General features: G+C 53.7%; 1 protein-coding gene across 5 annotated transcripts in view; it reads right to left on the reverse strand.

Moving 5' to 3' along the window:
• UNKL (unk like zinc finger) overlaps positions 1 to 15,902 on the reverse strand; it is a 31,581-nt gene that overhangs the window by 1,971 nt on the left and 13,708 nt on the right. For all 5 annotated transcript variants that reach the window (XM_049902899.1, XM_049902898.1, XM_049902900.1 and 2 more), the window contains 7 exons: positions 15,031 to 15,148; positions 11,933 to 12,017; positions 10,425 to 10,510; positions 9,996 to 10,058; positions 8,110 to 8,287; positions 1,984 to 2,076; positions 1,232 to 1,462 (listed from right to left, as the gene is read on the reverse strand). In XM_049902899.1, coding sequence (XP_049758856.1) covers positions 1,232 to 1,462; positions 1,984 to 2,076; positions 8,110 to 8,287; positions 9,996 to 10,058; positions 10,425 to 10,510; positions 11,933 to 12,017; positions 15,031 to 15,148 — 854 coding nt within the window. The remainder of the gene's footprint in view (positions 1 to 1,231; positions 1,463 to 1,983; positions 2,077 to 8,109; positions 8,288 to 9,995; positions 10,059 to 10,424; positions 10,511 to 11,932; positions 12,018 to 15,030; positions 15,149 to 15,902) is intronic.

Raw genomic sequence — 15,902 nt, forward strand, 5'->3', positions numbered from 1 at the left:
CCCATCTTCATGGGGCACTCCTTTGGCTCGGCTCACCAATGTCACGGGGAGATGCCATGGGTGGGGGCTGCGAGGCAGATGGCACAGACGCCCACCTTGATCTCACCAGGTCCCTTTCCCAACCCAATTGCTTTTGGAGTTTAAAGAAAAATGGAAATTAGGCTTTGTTTCTGGGACTGCATCACACACAGCAGCAGTCCCCTCCAACTTTGGTCTCAGGGCGCCCTGTGCTCTGAGGACCCCGAAGTGCTTTCACCACCAAAGTAGGTGGTACCTACCGACATCGACGGCATCAGAAGTTAAACTGAGACATTTAAAAACAGAACCATTTAAAACAATAAATGATGTGAAAAAATAACATTTCTTAATGAGAAATAACTACATTAAAAAGAGTACAGTAACTCTTCAGACAGGGATTGGGCTGGAATATGGGATAGAAAATGATACTGGTGAAGAACGAGCTTCTTGGATTAAGTGGACACATGAGACTATGTTGGCATCTCGTCTGGAAGGGGGATGAGAGGGCAGAGGGGGTCAGCAGCTGCCCGAATGGACATGAGGAGAGACAGTAGAGGCAAGAACTGAGCTGTCTCATTGGAGAGAAAGCAATTAGTATATGGCAAGGTGTATATAAGTTTTTGTATAAGATACTGACCTGATTTGTAAACTTAAGGCACAATAAAAATTAAAAAAAAAAAAAAAATGCAGGACTGTCACTCAGTGACCCCCACACTGACCTCAATGCTGCTGTGAAAGGCCCAGCTACACTGGAGAACTGATCAGGTTTGAAGCACTAACACCAATTATAGCCATGGCTAGCCTCAACAGAAAGCCCCAGAGCCCCTCTGGAGGAAGGTCCACTGAGTCTGCGTGGGGTGCTACACCATGAAGGTCCACACCTGGTGGTGCGCAGAGGCGGCCTCTGTGCCTTGGTTTACTCACCTGTGAGAAGGGGGACTATGTCCTAACCTCAGTGGGAAGCAGCTGGTGCCTCTCAAGAGCCCCCAGGTCCTGTCCCTCCCTCCCCTGCCTGCCCACCCAGCTGCACTGGCTCACCACCAGCCCCAGCTCACTGCCTGCCCGCACCAGCTCACCACCCACACCGGCTCACTGCCTGCACTGGCTCACCACACGCCCGCACCAGCTTACTGCCTGCCTGCCCACCCTCACCAGATGACCAACCGTACTGCCTCACTGCCTGGCCACACCCGCTCACTGCCTGGCCACTCACCTAAGGAGCTGTATGAGGCGGCCAAGGAGCCCAGGCTCCCGGGCTCCGACTTTGGGGGCAGTGGGGGCTGCCGGGGGGGCGTCATGGCCAAGGAGACCAGTGGCCCCGACAGTGACTGAGAGAGCAAGCTGAGCGGGGAGGTGGACAGGGACGAGCACGAGTGCAGGGACGGCGAGCATGTCATGAGGCCTGGAATGGTAACCGGTGTTGAGGTCCCCAGCAGTCTCTGACCTGCAAGAGGGGAGGGGATGGTAGCACATCAGGAGAGGTGGGCTGGGGTCCTGGTGAGCTCACCACACCCCCCCTGCCCCAGACCAGCCATGTTCCAGCGGGATTTCCACTGGCTACGCCATGGTACAGGGTCTCAGCACCTTCAGAGGCCCCTGAAAGTGGTTTCTTTTAAAATCACATGGAACATCACATGAAGAAAATATGTTAATTTAAAATATTAGCATACCCATCTCTATACAATGTGGTCATAAGATACGATTTTGGTATTTTCCTCATGGAGGAAAAAGGCTGCAGCCTGGCTGGCTGGGCAGGTCCTCCAGCTCCCACAGACCAGGAGGGGACAGAAGCCAGCCAGCGACACATACCACAAGGCAGGAGGAGAGTGTGAGCACCAAAAAAGCTGAAAAAAAAGGGGCAGGGGGCCCAGAGACCCTCCCACCCCCAGGAGCTGGCAGGCCCCACATCAACTCATGGAAGAGTGATGAGAGGCACCGGAAAGCGTTGCACATCCGGCATCTTACTTGTCAGCCCAAGTTCGCTCTTCTCTCCGTCTTCTAGGTCTCTCTCCAGGGATGCAATGTTTATGTCACTAAGGTGGATGTCTAAAGCCGAACCTATCAAACAAAACACACGTCACCCTTGCATCACCCAACTGGCTGGGAGACCGTCCTGGCTCAAGCCTGGGGCTTGCCTCTGTGGACGTCTGAAGAAATCCCAAATGGCATTTTCTGGCCAGTCACCAAGGGCCAGAGTAAGGGCTGCTGGGTGCCTAGGAAGGTGTCTTCCCCTGACACACCCAGTGGGACTGCTGCAGCAGTGCTGACAGGTTCTCGAGTCAGTGGGCCTTGTTGCACCCTTGTGATGAGCTCATCTGGGCTTGGCACCCACCAGCCTGCTCTCCTCACACTCCATAACCTTGATGTTCTCCCCATTTGTTAAAACTGACCAGATGCTACACCTGACTATAAAAAGAGCATTTCCCAGAGAGCCCTTCTGGTTTACAGGGGCATCACATGGGTCTTTAGGTCACACTCATGCTGAATGCCGAGACCACAAACCCAGACCCCACTACGGCTGACCGGAAATGCGACAACAGACCCCAGATTCGTAGCACACCTTCCAGAGTAGTGGAGAATGCACACACTCCCTCTTCTCTCAGGATGTTGTGGTCCCAACTGTTCCTTCCCTGCACTGGGCACAGAGCAGAGCCATGCAGCTGCCTTCTAGAACCTTCTGGCCCACAATTCCAGTGCCACCATCAGAGGGTGTGGTGTTGGCCCTGTGACTAGGCATTAACCCTGGTCTAGGAGGGAACCTGTTGCACCCCCGGCTTGCCCATTAAATGAACGGAGGAGCCTCGGGTTGGTGAGCCACCCACCCCCCAGTGCCAACCCACAAACCCTTTCCTGCAGGCCAGGGCTGCCCTCTTCCAGGTCCGCAGGCCCAGTGGGGACTGCCCCACTGGGGTGGGGTGGGGTGGCACTGCTCTGCTTACCCAGGGCCACCCATCTTCCATCCTCCCTCTTCCCTAGGGCTCCCTCCTCCGAGTCCCCACCACCCACCCTCACCTCCACCATCATGCAGACCCCTCTCCCAGCCCAGGACCCAACGTAGAGCAGCAGCGACCCCAGGGGCTCCTCTAGCGGTCGTGAGACTGTCTCAGGACAGCTGGTCACCCCCAAACCCTGAGGCTGGAGTGAGTTTTGAATGTTCTGCTTCTGCGGGAGCAGCATAGCAGTCGGCTCAGGAAGGAGTGAGCAGATAGGTCTCACTGAGACCTGGGTGGCCAGTGTGCCTGGCCATCCCCCCCCCCCACCCCAAGTCCCAGCTTAGCCTCCTGGGGAGATGGCAGTGGGGCCCAAGATGACAGCACACAGGGTCTCAGATGATCCTGTTAAAACCACCCCTTCCTTGATGCAGGTGGGGTCTCTGTGGCCAAGCACTGTCCCACCTGGTGTCTGATGTTATCTGTTCCTGACGGCCCCCACACCCCTAGGCCCTCAGACCCCCCCCCTCCCGTCTGGGCCCCTGAGGATGGTAGCGCAGACAGGACACCTGGCACAGCCTGACCCAGGTCACACCTGCCCGCTTGTGCATATGTACCAGCTTCTAGGACTTAGGCCTCTCCTGGTCCCTATGGCTTTATCAACAGACAAGAGTCAGGCAGCTCCCTGGACCTCTGTCAACCCCAGGACATCATTTCAACACTGCCCAGGTAATTAGGCCACTGCCACAGGATTCTAAATAGACACTGGGCCCAGGGACAAAAGATGAAGCTTCCCCACTGTCCATCCACCCATCCTTCTTGCAGCCTACCCCTGGGAGTGGCATTCTGTGATGCTGACCCTGGCTGCCGTGCCATTGCTGCCCCCTCCACCGGTGGCAGCTTCCTTTCCAGTGGTCTCAATCTCCTCGGTTGGCCTTGACCTGTGACCTCTCCAGCTCCATCTACTAGGAACAGTCCCAGCTACTCCTGGAAGAAATCCTGCTCAGCCTCCAAAACCCTACTCCAAATGGCCTCTGCTCTGTTCCTGCTGGTGTGGACAGAGCTTACCCTGAGACCAGGTACTCAGCTCCCCACACTGCTGCCTACCCCAACGCCCCCTGCCACTCACCCCAGGGTGTCCCCACCCCCAGCAGTCCAGCCATCTGGACTGAACCCTCGGTCCCAGGCTGTTCTGGGTCAGGTCAGGAACGGCCAGTCTGAGGCTCTTGAGCACAGCAGCTAACCCTTGGCAGAGCTTCAGAAACTTCTGAACAAAGGCACAAGGATGACTGAGAAGGGGACACCTGCCCCAGAAGCCTCTTCTCACCCTGAAAGATCTGATGGCAGGCACACCTGCCTGTGACTCTGCACCAAGGCACTCCATTCTCCATCTGATCTGCTCCAGGCACAGCCTGGGGCCCCCAGGGGATGAGGCCAAACTGGGGCACAAGCTCACTCACACATAAACCCTGACCTCACCAGCCATAGTGTCCTTGAGCTCAAAGCACTTAGAGATGTCCATCCCAGCCCCAACACTCACTCCTCCCTCGAGCAGTGGTGTTCAGAAATGAAGCCTCATTCCACAGTGGAAGGCCTGGGAGGGACAGGGTTGGACTCACTCTGGAAGGAACCCTGGGACAGCCCCCAGGCAGTTCCCACCACCTACTCCTCAGGATGCCCAGTGGGGACACTTTTGTCTGAAGCATTTCTCTCCCTGCACACCTCACCACCTCCTAAAACCAGTCTTGAATCTCTCAGAATGCCCCATTCCAAGTGCACTGCTTTGGGAGGAGGGAAGAGCTGAGCCCGGGAACTAGGTGAGTGGTTACATAAGCAGCAGATTGGGTGGCACTGTGCTGCTGAGTAATGGTCCTGGCCGGGTCTGATTCCGGAGTGACAGCAAAGGAGACAGGCAGCAGACCTGCACGAGCTAAAGACCAGTCCCGAACAGCCACTTCCCTCGACCCCAAGTTCCCCAGCTCTGTCCCCAGTTGTGAGGAGAGAAACCCACCCCCTAGCCAGGCGACCTGACCAACGCCCAGTCCTCAGGAGGGGGCGAGGCCCACCCCACCAAGAGTTCCTGGGGGACAGCCGTCAGGGTCAACCCCTGAGCAGCTGCAAGCCCCTCCAAAAAAGCCGCCAGGGGCACAGGCCTGGGAGCCGGGTGACGGGCAGGAATTGTGGGGTGCGGGCGCGGTTCAGGGCGCGGGGTGCCTGAGGGGCCGCGTTCAGGGAACGTGGCAGCCGCCAGCTGGAGGCCAGGCGCCGACAGAGGCACATGAGATGCAGGCTTTTAAAATGGGAGCAGCTGCGTCCTCTCTAGCTCTGCAGCCTCTAAAAGCACCGCAACGACCTTGCCACATTGGAGCCGGGTCCCGCGCGCAGCACCTGGACGTCCTCCCGAGCCCACCTGACAGCGGCGCACCTACAGCCGCAGCGCGAAGCTGACTCACCGCCCGCCGTGCCACCACTGCCGCCGATTCAAACCCGCCCGGCCCCGCCCCGCCGCCTGCCTGGCCCCGCCCGATCCGCGTGACTTACCCGCGCGTGCCCCCGGCTCTGCACAAGTGAGATCCCAGCTTTTCCACCCGACCGCGGCCCGCCCCAGGTCTCTACGCCTTCAAGTGTCAGAAAGACTCGCGTCTCGGCCCCACCCGGTTCCCTGACGCACCGCCCAGGCCCCGCCCCCACGCCCTCAGACTCCGACGCCCCGTCCCGCCCCTCCCCGCTCAGGCCCCGCCCAGGCGCCCTCAGACTCGGACGTCCCGCCCCGCCCTGCCCTTGCGGCAGGCCAGATAGCCGAAGCCCGACGCCCGGTTTTAAGTTACAAAGGAACCTTCCGCGACAGACGGGATCGGCGCTCCAGCCTGAGCCCCGGGCCGTGTTCTCTGCTCAGTAAGGGACGCATTCCACACTACTGCCAGTTATGGGGGCGGGCCATACCCAACGGGGCCAGGGAGGGCAAGGCACGGCCCTGACCTCAAAGGTCACGTCCAGGGTCAGTCTACCGGGGTCACACTGGGGCCCAGGCCGCTCCCTCACCTCACCTGCCTCACCTGCGGCTCACGTGCCGGAATTTCAGATGGGAGGGAACACCTGCATTGGAGTGATCAGCTTGGCAAAACCCGGGGCCTTGAGTTCTAAGGCCCGCACAGGCGGCTATTTCCTATCAAAATCAGCACGTCCCTTTCGTGCGACCTCTGTGGTTCTAGAGGAACAACTTTTTTGCCCCCAACTGCAGGTTGAAAAAAAAAAAAACAACACTGGGTTTACTTTTACTTAAAAATAAATGCACACCAATACCACCCACTAAGTATGTACAATTTTAGGCAACTGCCCTCTAAGGTGAAGCCCTAAAAGAGAGTCTGTTTATGCATAGTGCTTCCTCTCATATGCAGCCCTACAGGAAGAAGATGTGACTTCCAGAGACAGGGGCAGGGAAGTTGGGCAGAAGTTTGAGTCCTGGCTCAGACACAGGCAGGAGCGTCCAAGGAAGGAAAGGCCCCACTCCAGGGACAATGCGGAGGGCAGGCCTCGTGCCTCAATGTGTTCACAGACAGTAGACCAGTAAGCCTAACTGCAGGTCAACATGGTCACCTAGCCCCTCTGGGAACAGTCCAGAAAAGCCTCTTTCAGCATGCACCAGCAGCTCACATCGTCCACTGGCACACTGTCCCCTGGCCTGATGGCCACCACTGTGCCACTGCCCGACGCAGCGGCTTGAGGTGGTGGGCTCCAACATGCCCTCTCCACTGCTTCCCGTGGGGAGACAAGCCATGAACTCCAGCGCTCTTGAGCTTTTCAGAGACGATATCAACCCATAACGGAGAACACAGGGCTCCATGGGGGATACGCCCAGGTCCCCAGCATTCTCCAAAGTGACCTTTGAAGAATGTCAAGGAGTCTAAATATCACCCCAAATGGAAACAGGATCCAGAACTCAGCTACACTAAAAGCCACAAAAATGCTGCACGCACACGGAAGCCTATTCTGGAAGGAGCACCCTGGGAAGTGCTGTCCAGAGCCTCCAGGGGCCACTTGCCACTCCAGAAGTTTCCTGCGACGTCCTCATGAGGTGCGCAACTAGACCAGCTCTGATGTCTCCTGACCGGTGGTCTAAAAGACAGCTGAGATGATGCCCTCTCACCCATCACTGTGGCTGGCTGCAGAGTCCACACCGGCTGTAAGGCCACATACTGGTCGTGGGCTGTGAAGAAGGTTCCATGACCGATGTCTATCAGCAGTGTCTGTGGGGCGGTCACCACCGGCATGCATCCATCTGGCTGTTACAGCTGACATTATCTCCAGTCAGGAGGCATTGTCGTGGGCCTGGGTGCTGGCTAAGCACTTGCTGTGCGTGGCCCGCCTGCTCTGACTCACCCAGAGCAATCTCACTGGCCAGCCCTGAGCCAAAGAAGCTGGAAATTACCCAGAAAATGAGGCCTTTCCAGAGCTGTCAGAACAGACACAGGCTCAGGTCAGCGTGGCACTGGTCCCTGTAGGGTGTGGGCCTCAGGGCATCCTAGAGCCACATGGGGAGCAAAAGTCCCCAGCTCTATCCAACCAGCTCCCCCTGTCTGTCCTGCATTTCACTGAGGCCTCCTCACTGGTCTCCATGGCACCCACCTTCCCAACCACGCCACCGCAGGTCTCCCCCAAGCCCGGCTCTAAGCATGTCCCCATGAGTCCCCATACCCTCAGTGACTCCCCACTGCTAGAGGCCACCCCACCCCCCACAGCTGGCCTCTGAGGCTCACAGCTGTGTGGCCTTCTGGCCACCTCTCTGCTCCCCTCCACTCTCCACCTTGTCACTGCCCCCACCCTCAGGGACTCTCTGGCCCCATCACTTCATTTTTATTTCTCAAACACCCTGCTTCCTCCTTATGGCCTCTGGGCAGATGGCACCCACCACCAGGACCACAATCCATGGGGGACCTGTGTTGCTGGACTCTGTTTTCGTGACCAGGTACAGCACAACCCAAAGGAGAGATGCCGGAGACACATATCTGGCTTTTCTACCAGGTGGGCATTCCAAGTGTGTCCCGAGCAGGCAGCTCCCCAACAGCAAGCTCACACACGAACAGCAACCTCAAACACAAATCACAATCCAGCAGACGTGGAAAGAACCCAAGGCGAAAAGGAGCAAGGGCATGGGACTCACCGAGGACCGACTCAACTGTGTTGCTCATGGGGTCTAGTGGGAGGGAACGGGCATCCAGGGCGGACAGCGCAGTTGGGGAGGAGACCCTGGGGCCAGTGCTGGAGGCCAGGGTCGAAGTCACGCTGGAGCCCACACTGGAGGCGAGTGGGTGGACCACGGCAAGCATGGTGAGGTGGTTCTGTTAAAAACAGACGAGGCAATGTGAACACAACATCATGATGATCCTGGGGCGCAGGGGCCAGAAACCCCCAGAACCCACATATGGGACAAAACACGAAGGAGGGCAGCCTTCCCAAATGTGCTAGAGGATGGCGACTTTCTAGTTAATTATGACAAAGCATCGTGGGCCACGTGGGCCTCAGGAGCAGAGCAGACACAGCCAGAACATGTGCCAGCTAAGGAATTTTCCACAGAAAACGATTTTTCAAAAGTGGGTGCAGACAATAGCCAAAAGGTGGAAACAATGGATGTCTATCAACAGATGAGGGTTAAAGAAGGCGCGGTCTGTCCATGCATGGGAATATTACTCAGCCATGAAAGGAAAAGAAGTCTTGCCCCACTCCTGCTCCAGGCTACTCATTCATAGCCCCTAGGCAGGTGCCCTGTGGGCCAATGCCAGCTACACAGACTGGCCAATGTCCACATTTCAGATTCTTTTCTCAGCCCCTGACTAACATCAATCACTTAAGATCTCACCACAAAAGAACATAACTGGGCTGCCTTTTGCTTTTAGCCATCCTTCAGCTGATTTTAAAAATGTTTCAGAAGGCCCGAGTAGAAAACAACTAAATAACATGTTTCCACAGATACTTTGGGACAAAAATCCTCAGGGAGGCACCCTAGGATTAGGCATCAAGAAACTGAGAAAGAGAAGAGAACATGAGGTCTCACCCATTTAGGAAGTGAAAAATAAACTTCATGGGCAGGAAATGAAAGAACAGTTAGCTAACCCCTCAAATAGAAGAGTGAAACACTCACTGCCTCCCCAAAACATAGTCCCTCAGTGACTCTGGAAACATCCAGAAAGCTCACTGCTTTTTTATAGCTCTGAAAAAAAAAAACACAAGGGTTTTTTTTAGTCCTTAAGGCAGTGGTGTCCAGAAAAAACAATTGTTTCTCAAAACAACTCTGGTTTGCGCAAACGGATAGGAAGGTGGGTCAGGTAGAACAGATGGGCAGCTGAGCTCAGCCAAAAGCGAGGGGCAGGACAGGGTGGGGTGTGATACAGTATGAAGCCGCCACACTGGGGTACACCAAAATGATCAACAAAATCTCTGGCGATGACATTGACAATTACCTTTTCTTTTTTATCGTTTTCCTCACCCCTTACAACTCCTCACCCTCCACACCTGGCTTCCTCTTGACCCCTCCCACCTCTTCCCTCCCTAGTCTGAGGCTTCTCCTGGTCCCTCCTACCTCCTTACCTACCACACCTGGGCCTCCTTCAGATCCCAGCCACGTCCTCACACCCACACCTGGGCACTCTCCTCACAAGATAATGACCTTTAAGGTGTGGCGATAACCTGGATGGGGAGCCCCCAAGGGGAGGACTCTGCTTCGCCCCAAGAGAAGGGAGTGGCCAGGCTTGTGGGGACAAGCTACAAAGGGCACCTATTTCTCCACCATTGAACAGTAAGAGGCTTGGCTTTGCTGCTTCTCAGATACATCCAAATATTAAAATATTAAAACACCACAATTTCAGAACATGGGTGACAGAGTATTTTGAGATAGAGAGAAAAACAAGATTTTATTCCAAACGGACCTTAACCAAACCACTTTGTGAGAGGGTCAGGAGTGAGCATGAGTGACTATTTGTAAAAAAATAACAACGAAGGATAGTGTCATCCAGTGGCAAAGGCTGTGCAACCCCGCCATGGGGCCTGTACCTGCTTGCTGCTGTGCTCGCTGGCTTTCTGGCTACCTTCCATGGGTGAATCTCTCTGCTTTGCCTGCAACAGAGAAACATTTACATCAGGGAAAAGCAGGAAGCAGCTCCCACCCTGGACCCTGCCTCAGCACTTCCGGTCTGGGGAGGAGTCAGCACCCTTTCTGAATGTGATCCAGAGGACCAAGCTTCCAACTCACACCAAACAGCAGTTGTGAGTCCAGCAAAGGGCAAGAATGAGTCAGCTGGCCCGGGAGAGAATGCGGCCAGGACTCTTCTAGAATGTTCTAGAAGAAGCTGCTGGCTGCGCCAGGTAGGCTGCCTCCCTCAAACCGCCCCACCTGTCTGCGCTCCTAAATGTTCAATGGAAATCCAAATGACACGGGCACAGACAGCTGACTGCGGCTTCCTTCTCAGAATGCTATCTTACGTTTCCCAGCAGGCCACTGTTGGTCGCAGGGCTGTTGGTGGAGTTGGGATCAAGGCAGCCCAAGTCACTTGAGATTCCGATGCTCTCTGCCAAGAAAGTGGGGGTAGCAGGTTTTGAGTAGAGAGAGCCCCTACCACACCAGGCAGTCAGGCCCACGCTGGCCTTGTTAATTTTTCTAAGCAGTGGGAAAACAAGAACCCCTGAAACACCAGGATGAGCATCCTGAGCAAAGTGACCCTTGGATTCTGTTGATTCACCTCTTTAATGATTTTTATGCTAAGAAACAAATTCTTCATTTGAGCAAGAATAGCTACCCTCTCCATTCAAATTTAAAAAAGAGAAAGTAAAATTTGAGTTTGCCAATAAAAACAAAAAAGCCAAACCCATTACTGTTGAGTCAATTCCAACCCATAGTGACCCTAGCAGACAGAGTAGAACTGCTCCATAGGGATTCCAAGGAGCTGCTGCTGGACTGAACTGCCAACCTTTTGGTTAGCAGCTGTATCACTTAACCACTGCACCACAGAGTCTCCTGAGTTTGCCAAAAATTCAGCTTAATTAGTAAAGAATGTCTGCCGTGAGCATTGTGCTCATTTAAAAACCACCTATATGGGATCAAATTGACAAGAGCAATTTGAAAGGTTAGGAAATTGAGGAGCAGGGAGTTTACGTTAACGGGGGATAAACAATTTGGAAAAGGAAGGTGAGAATGGTTGTACAACTTGAAGAATGTAATCAATGTAGACACTGTTGAATTGGTTTGTTTTACTACGTACAGTCTCAATAACAAAAATAAATTATTTAAAACAAATATTTGAGTTTGCAACTATACTTGGAAAAACTAGAGCTCAAACTCAAAGCCTTTTAAGTAGAGCTCCTGGGGAGCGGGGCAGGGGTGTTTGTGGGCTTTTCCCACCTGACACTGTGCCTCAGGGAGTGGTGTTTCCCCTCTGGAAACGTTTTTAGGAATGCCTTTGGTCATCCAGACCAGCCCCTCTTCACATTGACAGATGAACACAGAAAGTGAAGAAATGAAGCACTGTTCTTGGAAGTGGACACGCACCCCCACCACAGGGACAGTGCCACTTGAAGAAGGTGTTTGGGCAAGATGTAGTGGGCAGGTACATGCCAGGTTCAGGGACCTGGCTCACCCACTCAGGAGGCAGGGATGTGGCTGTGCCAGGTGGAGGCCCTGGCCATCCGACCAGAGGGCGGCCACTCGGCCCAGGACTCGTGGGGGCAGGGGGCAGCTCCAGGCTTCAAATGGCCAGACCTGGGGCAGGAGTGGGGGGATCTCTGGTCCAGGGAGCCTGGCCTTACACACAGTACTCACCCTCCTGCCCCAGGGGCCCTAAACAGGCATGTTGGGGTGCTCCCTACTCCCCTTTGTGCGTGCTGACCTCCCCTTACACCCCAGCGTGCATGGGAGGCCAGGAAACCTCCAGCTCGGGTCCGCTCAGTATACAGACAGTAGCTAGCAAGGAACCTGGCAAGCACCACAGACTTACTTTCAACATGTGCAAAGGCACAGAAGGGGCCCCGGGGGCAGTAGCCGGTTTGGCGCATGTCGTTGCATTTTGTCGATTTGTAGATCTAAAAACATAAAAATGAAAGATGGAGGCATGGTTGGAAATGGGTTTCTCGGGAAGCCCAGCGACACCGCAGTGAGTCAGGCACTCGGCTACGAGTGACCATCAGCTCTGGATCATGACAAGGCCTCCTGAAGCAGGGGCTGCTTCCCTACTCCTCGCCCTTTGATTGGGAAGCCCTGCCTCTCTGCACTGACCACACAGAGCCAGTGGGGCCGTGGAGGAGAAGCAGAAGCATAGACCATCCGCTGTGGCATCAAGTCACAAGCAAAGTCCACTTAAACTTTTCTGAAAGATGCAGCTAACACTGTGCCTGGCATACAGCAGTTGCCCAAAAACTACTGCTAAGTGAACACGTGCATCCATCTGTTTCACAGTCGGACCCAAGGTTACTTCACTCGGGGTAAAAAATATGTTCATCCTGCCCATGACACTGGGGGCTGGCCCCAAGGCACCAAGGGCCCTCGACAGGAGACACAAGCCTCAAGGGCCCCGACTCCCCCACCTCACAGAGCTTCCCCTCCAGGGACTCGGCCCTCCTGACCGAGCTCTGCTCTCTGCCAACAAGGCGGGGGCGGGGGGGGACGGGCAGCAGGCTCTGAGTGGAGGGACCCTCACCAAACTGAGCAGTCAAGCCCATGGTGGCCTTACTAACTTTTCTAAGCCCTGGCTTCCCCAGTGAAGCCTTCCCCAGCCCTTTAAACTCCTCTGCCCCGGCTTCATCATTGCCTGAGGGCATGTGCTGACACTTCAATGCTGACCTATAAAAGCAGTTTTAAAGGGTCTTGAATTCAGAACTAAAAATATCAAGACTGCTAAGTATCATTTTACATCCATTTGACAGCACAGGGTCTCTGAATACAACGCAATTCTAAGAAATGAAATACAAGCACAACTTTGAGGACGAGGCACTCAGGCCACACTTTTAGAACCTTCACGCTGCTGTGTCGCCTCTGCCTGGTACACTCGCTTAGCACAGCCATTTCAAATGCCTTCATTTACTTCCCACCTACTGAGTTCTGCACCCACTTTCATGTCCCCCAGGAAACATCCCTAGAACATTCCAGAAGAAGCATTCAATGACTCTCGAACAAAGGTCAGTTTCACCATCATGCTTTTGTCTTGCTCAAGAGTGAACGTACACATGCATATAAGTGCCTGCGTGTGTGTACAACAGCCCCTGGGTGGTGCAGTCTGCACTTAACTACTAACCAAAAGGTTGGTGGTTCGCATGGAAGCTCCATAGACACGTACAAACTCCCCGGGGGACCAAGTTACTGGGCTGAGGGCTATGGGGACCATGGTCTCGGGGAACATCTAGCTCAACTGGTGTAACAGATTATAAAGAAGATGTTCTATATTTGACTTCGGTGAATGGCGTCTGGGGTCTTAAAAGCCTATGAGCAGCCATCTAAGACACTCCACTGGTCTCACCCCTTCGGGAGCAAAGAAGAATGAAGAAAACTAAAGATACAATGGAAAGACTAATCCAAAGGACTAATGGGCCACAACTACCACAGCCTCCACCAGACTCGGTCCGGCACAATTAAACGGTGCCCTGCTACCACCACTGACTGCTCTGACAGGGACCGCAATAGAGAGTCCCGGAGAGAGCTGGAGAAAAATGTAGAACAAAATTCTAACTCACAAAAAAAGACCAGACTTACTAGCCTGACAGATACTGGAGAAACCCCAAGAGTATGGCCCCCCTTGAAGTCACTCCTGAGGTTCACCCTTCAGCCAAAGATTGGACAGGTCCATAAAACAAACAATGATACATGTAGCTCAGCCATATATACGAGACCAAATGGGCACACCAGGAGCAAGGAATGGAACGCAGGAGGGGACAGGAAAGCTGGTAATAGGGAACCCGAGGACAAGAAGTGAGAATGTTAACAAGCCGTGGGGTTGGTAACCAATGTCACGGAACAATATGTGTACTAATTGTTTAATGACAAGCTAGTTTGCTCTACAAGCCTTCAGCTAAAGTACATTATTATTAAAAAAAAAAAATGGGTTGGCAGTTCAAACCCACTCAGCAGCACCACAGAAGAAAGGTCTGGCAATCTGCTTCCATAAAGATTAACGCCCCCCCCCCCAAAAAAAACCTGTTGTTGTCAAGTCAATTCTGACTCATAGTGACCCTATAGGGCAGAGTAGAACTGTTTCATAGGGTTTCCAAGTAGTGGCTGGTAAATTTGAACTGCCAACCTTTTGGTTAGCAGCAAAACTCTTAACCACTGTGCCACCAGGGCTTCTCCATAATTATTATAGCCAAGGAAACCCTATGAAGCTCGGTTTTGCCCTATAACACATGGGGTCACCATGAGTCAGAAGTGACTTGACGAAAAGAAGCTTGATTTTTTCGGTTTAAAAAAGAAAAACTCATACGATTATATCAATAGATACCGAAAAAGCATTTGACAAATGCAATACCCACTCGTGATAAACACTCCCAGGAAACTAGGAATAGAGGGGAACTTCCTCAACTTGATAAACATCTACAAAAAACCAACAGCTAACATCACACTTAAGTGAGAGAAAATAGATGCTTTCCCCTTCATGTCAAGAACAAGACAAAAATGTCCCTTCTCACTATGCCTACTCAACATTATACTGGAAATCCCATCTAACACAATTAGATAAGAAAAGAAAAAGGACAGAGATTGGAAAGAAAAAAATAAAACCGTCTTTGTTCATGGGTTACATGATCATCTACAGAGAATATCCCAAAGGATCAACAAAAAATTTTCTGGAACTAGTAAGAGATTATAGCAAGGCTGCAGGATATAAGATTGATATACAAAACTCAACTGCTTTCCTATAAACCAGCAATAAACAATTGGAATTTGAAAGCAAAACGGAAAGCAAACACTCTAGACACGACCATGGCTCATGAAATAGACTCACACACCTTCCTGTCAGGCTATGAATCAAAATCAGCGTTGGAATACTTATGTGAAACTGAAAACAAAAGCAACTAAAACTACAGAGCCCGCCCCCAATCCTGTGCATACCTCGGGATGAAACTGTTGCTCAGTGCGAGAGTGGCAGTACTGGCAGCTGTCCCCGCTGGTGCACCTTGAGGGCTCGCCCCACTCGTCTCCGTGCTTCACGATGGGGCAGGGTGTGGACCTGGGTAGGGATGGTCGTGAGGAAGAGGAAGACACCGCCCCCTGACCTCTGAGGTGTCAGCCCATGTGATAGGTCACCTTACAGGGAGCTCCCCACTCCACCGTGGTCAGACAACATGGGCCCTGAGAATGGCACACCTCTCGTTACTTAGGACAGGCAGAGTACTGAGGAGAGGTGCCCCCTGAAACCTGGAAGGAAGTTCAGGGGAAGGAAAGCCCCATTTTTACTTTGCATCAAATGAAAAGGGAGTCTGAGTCAGGGCCCGCCTGTAGCCTGCCAACACAAAAAGCATCTTGGAGAAACAGCCAAATCCCCTAAGAGTGAGAAGGGGCAAGGCCAGGGGGGACGGGGCTGCAGGGAGACAGAGAGACAAGACTGTAGGCGCAATGAGGCCGGGGGATGGAGGGATGAGGCTGGAGGGGAATAAGGCTGGTGGGGCGGGGGGGAGGGCCAGATTGGAGGGGATGAGGCTGGGGGTAATGAGGCTGAAGGTTAAGGCCAAGGGGGAGATGAGACCAGAGGAGGCTGGCAGGTCACAGGTGAGGACAGACCAGGAGGAAGAGGGAGGAGCCACGCCCACCCCACACTGCCACCACATTTGCGAGCTGAGAGGATACAGGGGTAGGGGAACTCCAGGACAGGAAGGGTGGCCATCACCCAAAGGAGGAGGGGAGTCCAGGCAGGGGAAGGGGGTTTGCAGGGAAGCAGAGGGGCCTGGGCCACCGAGGCCCATTGCCCAAAATGAAGCCTGCAC

Source organism: Elephas maximus, chromosome 12, assembly GCF_024166365.1.
Source record: "Elephas maximus indicus isolate mEleMax1 chromosome 12, mEleMax1 primary haplotype, whole genome shotgun sequence".
Lineage (NCBI taxonomy): Eukaryota > Metazoa > Chordata > Mammalia > Proboscidea > Elephantidae > Elephas > Elephas maximus.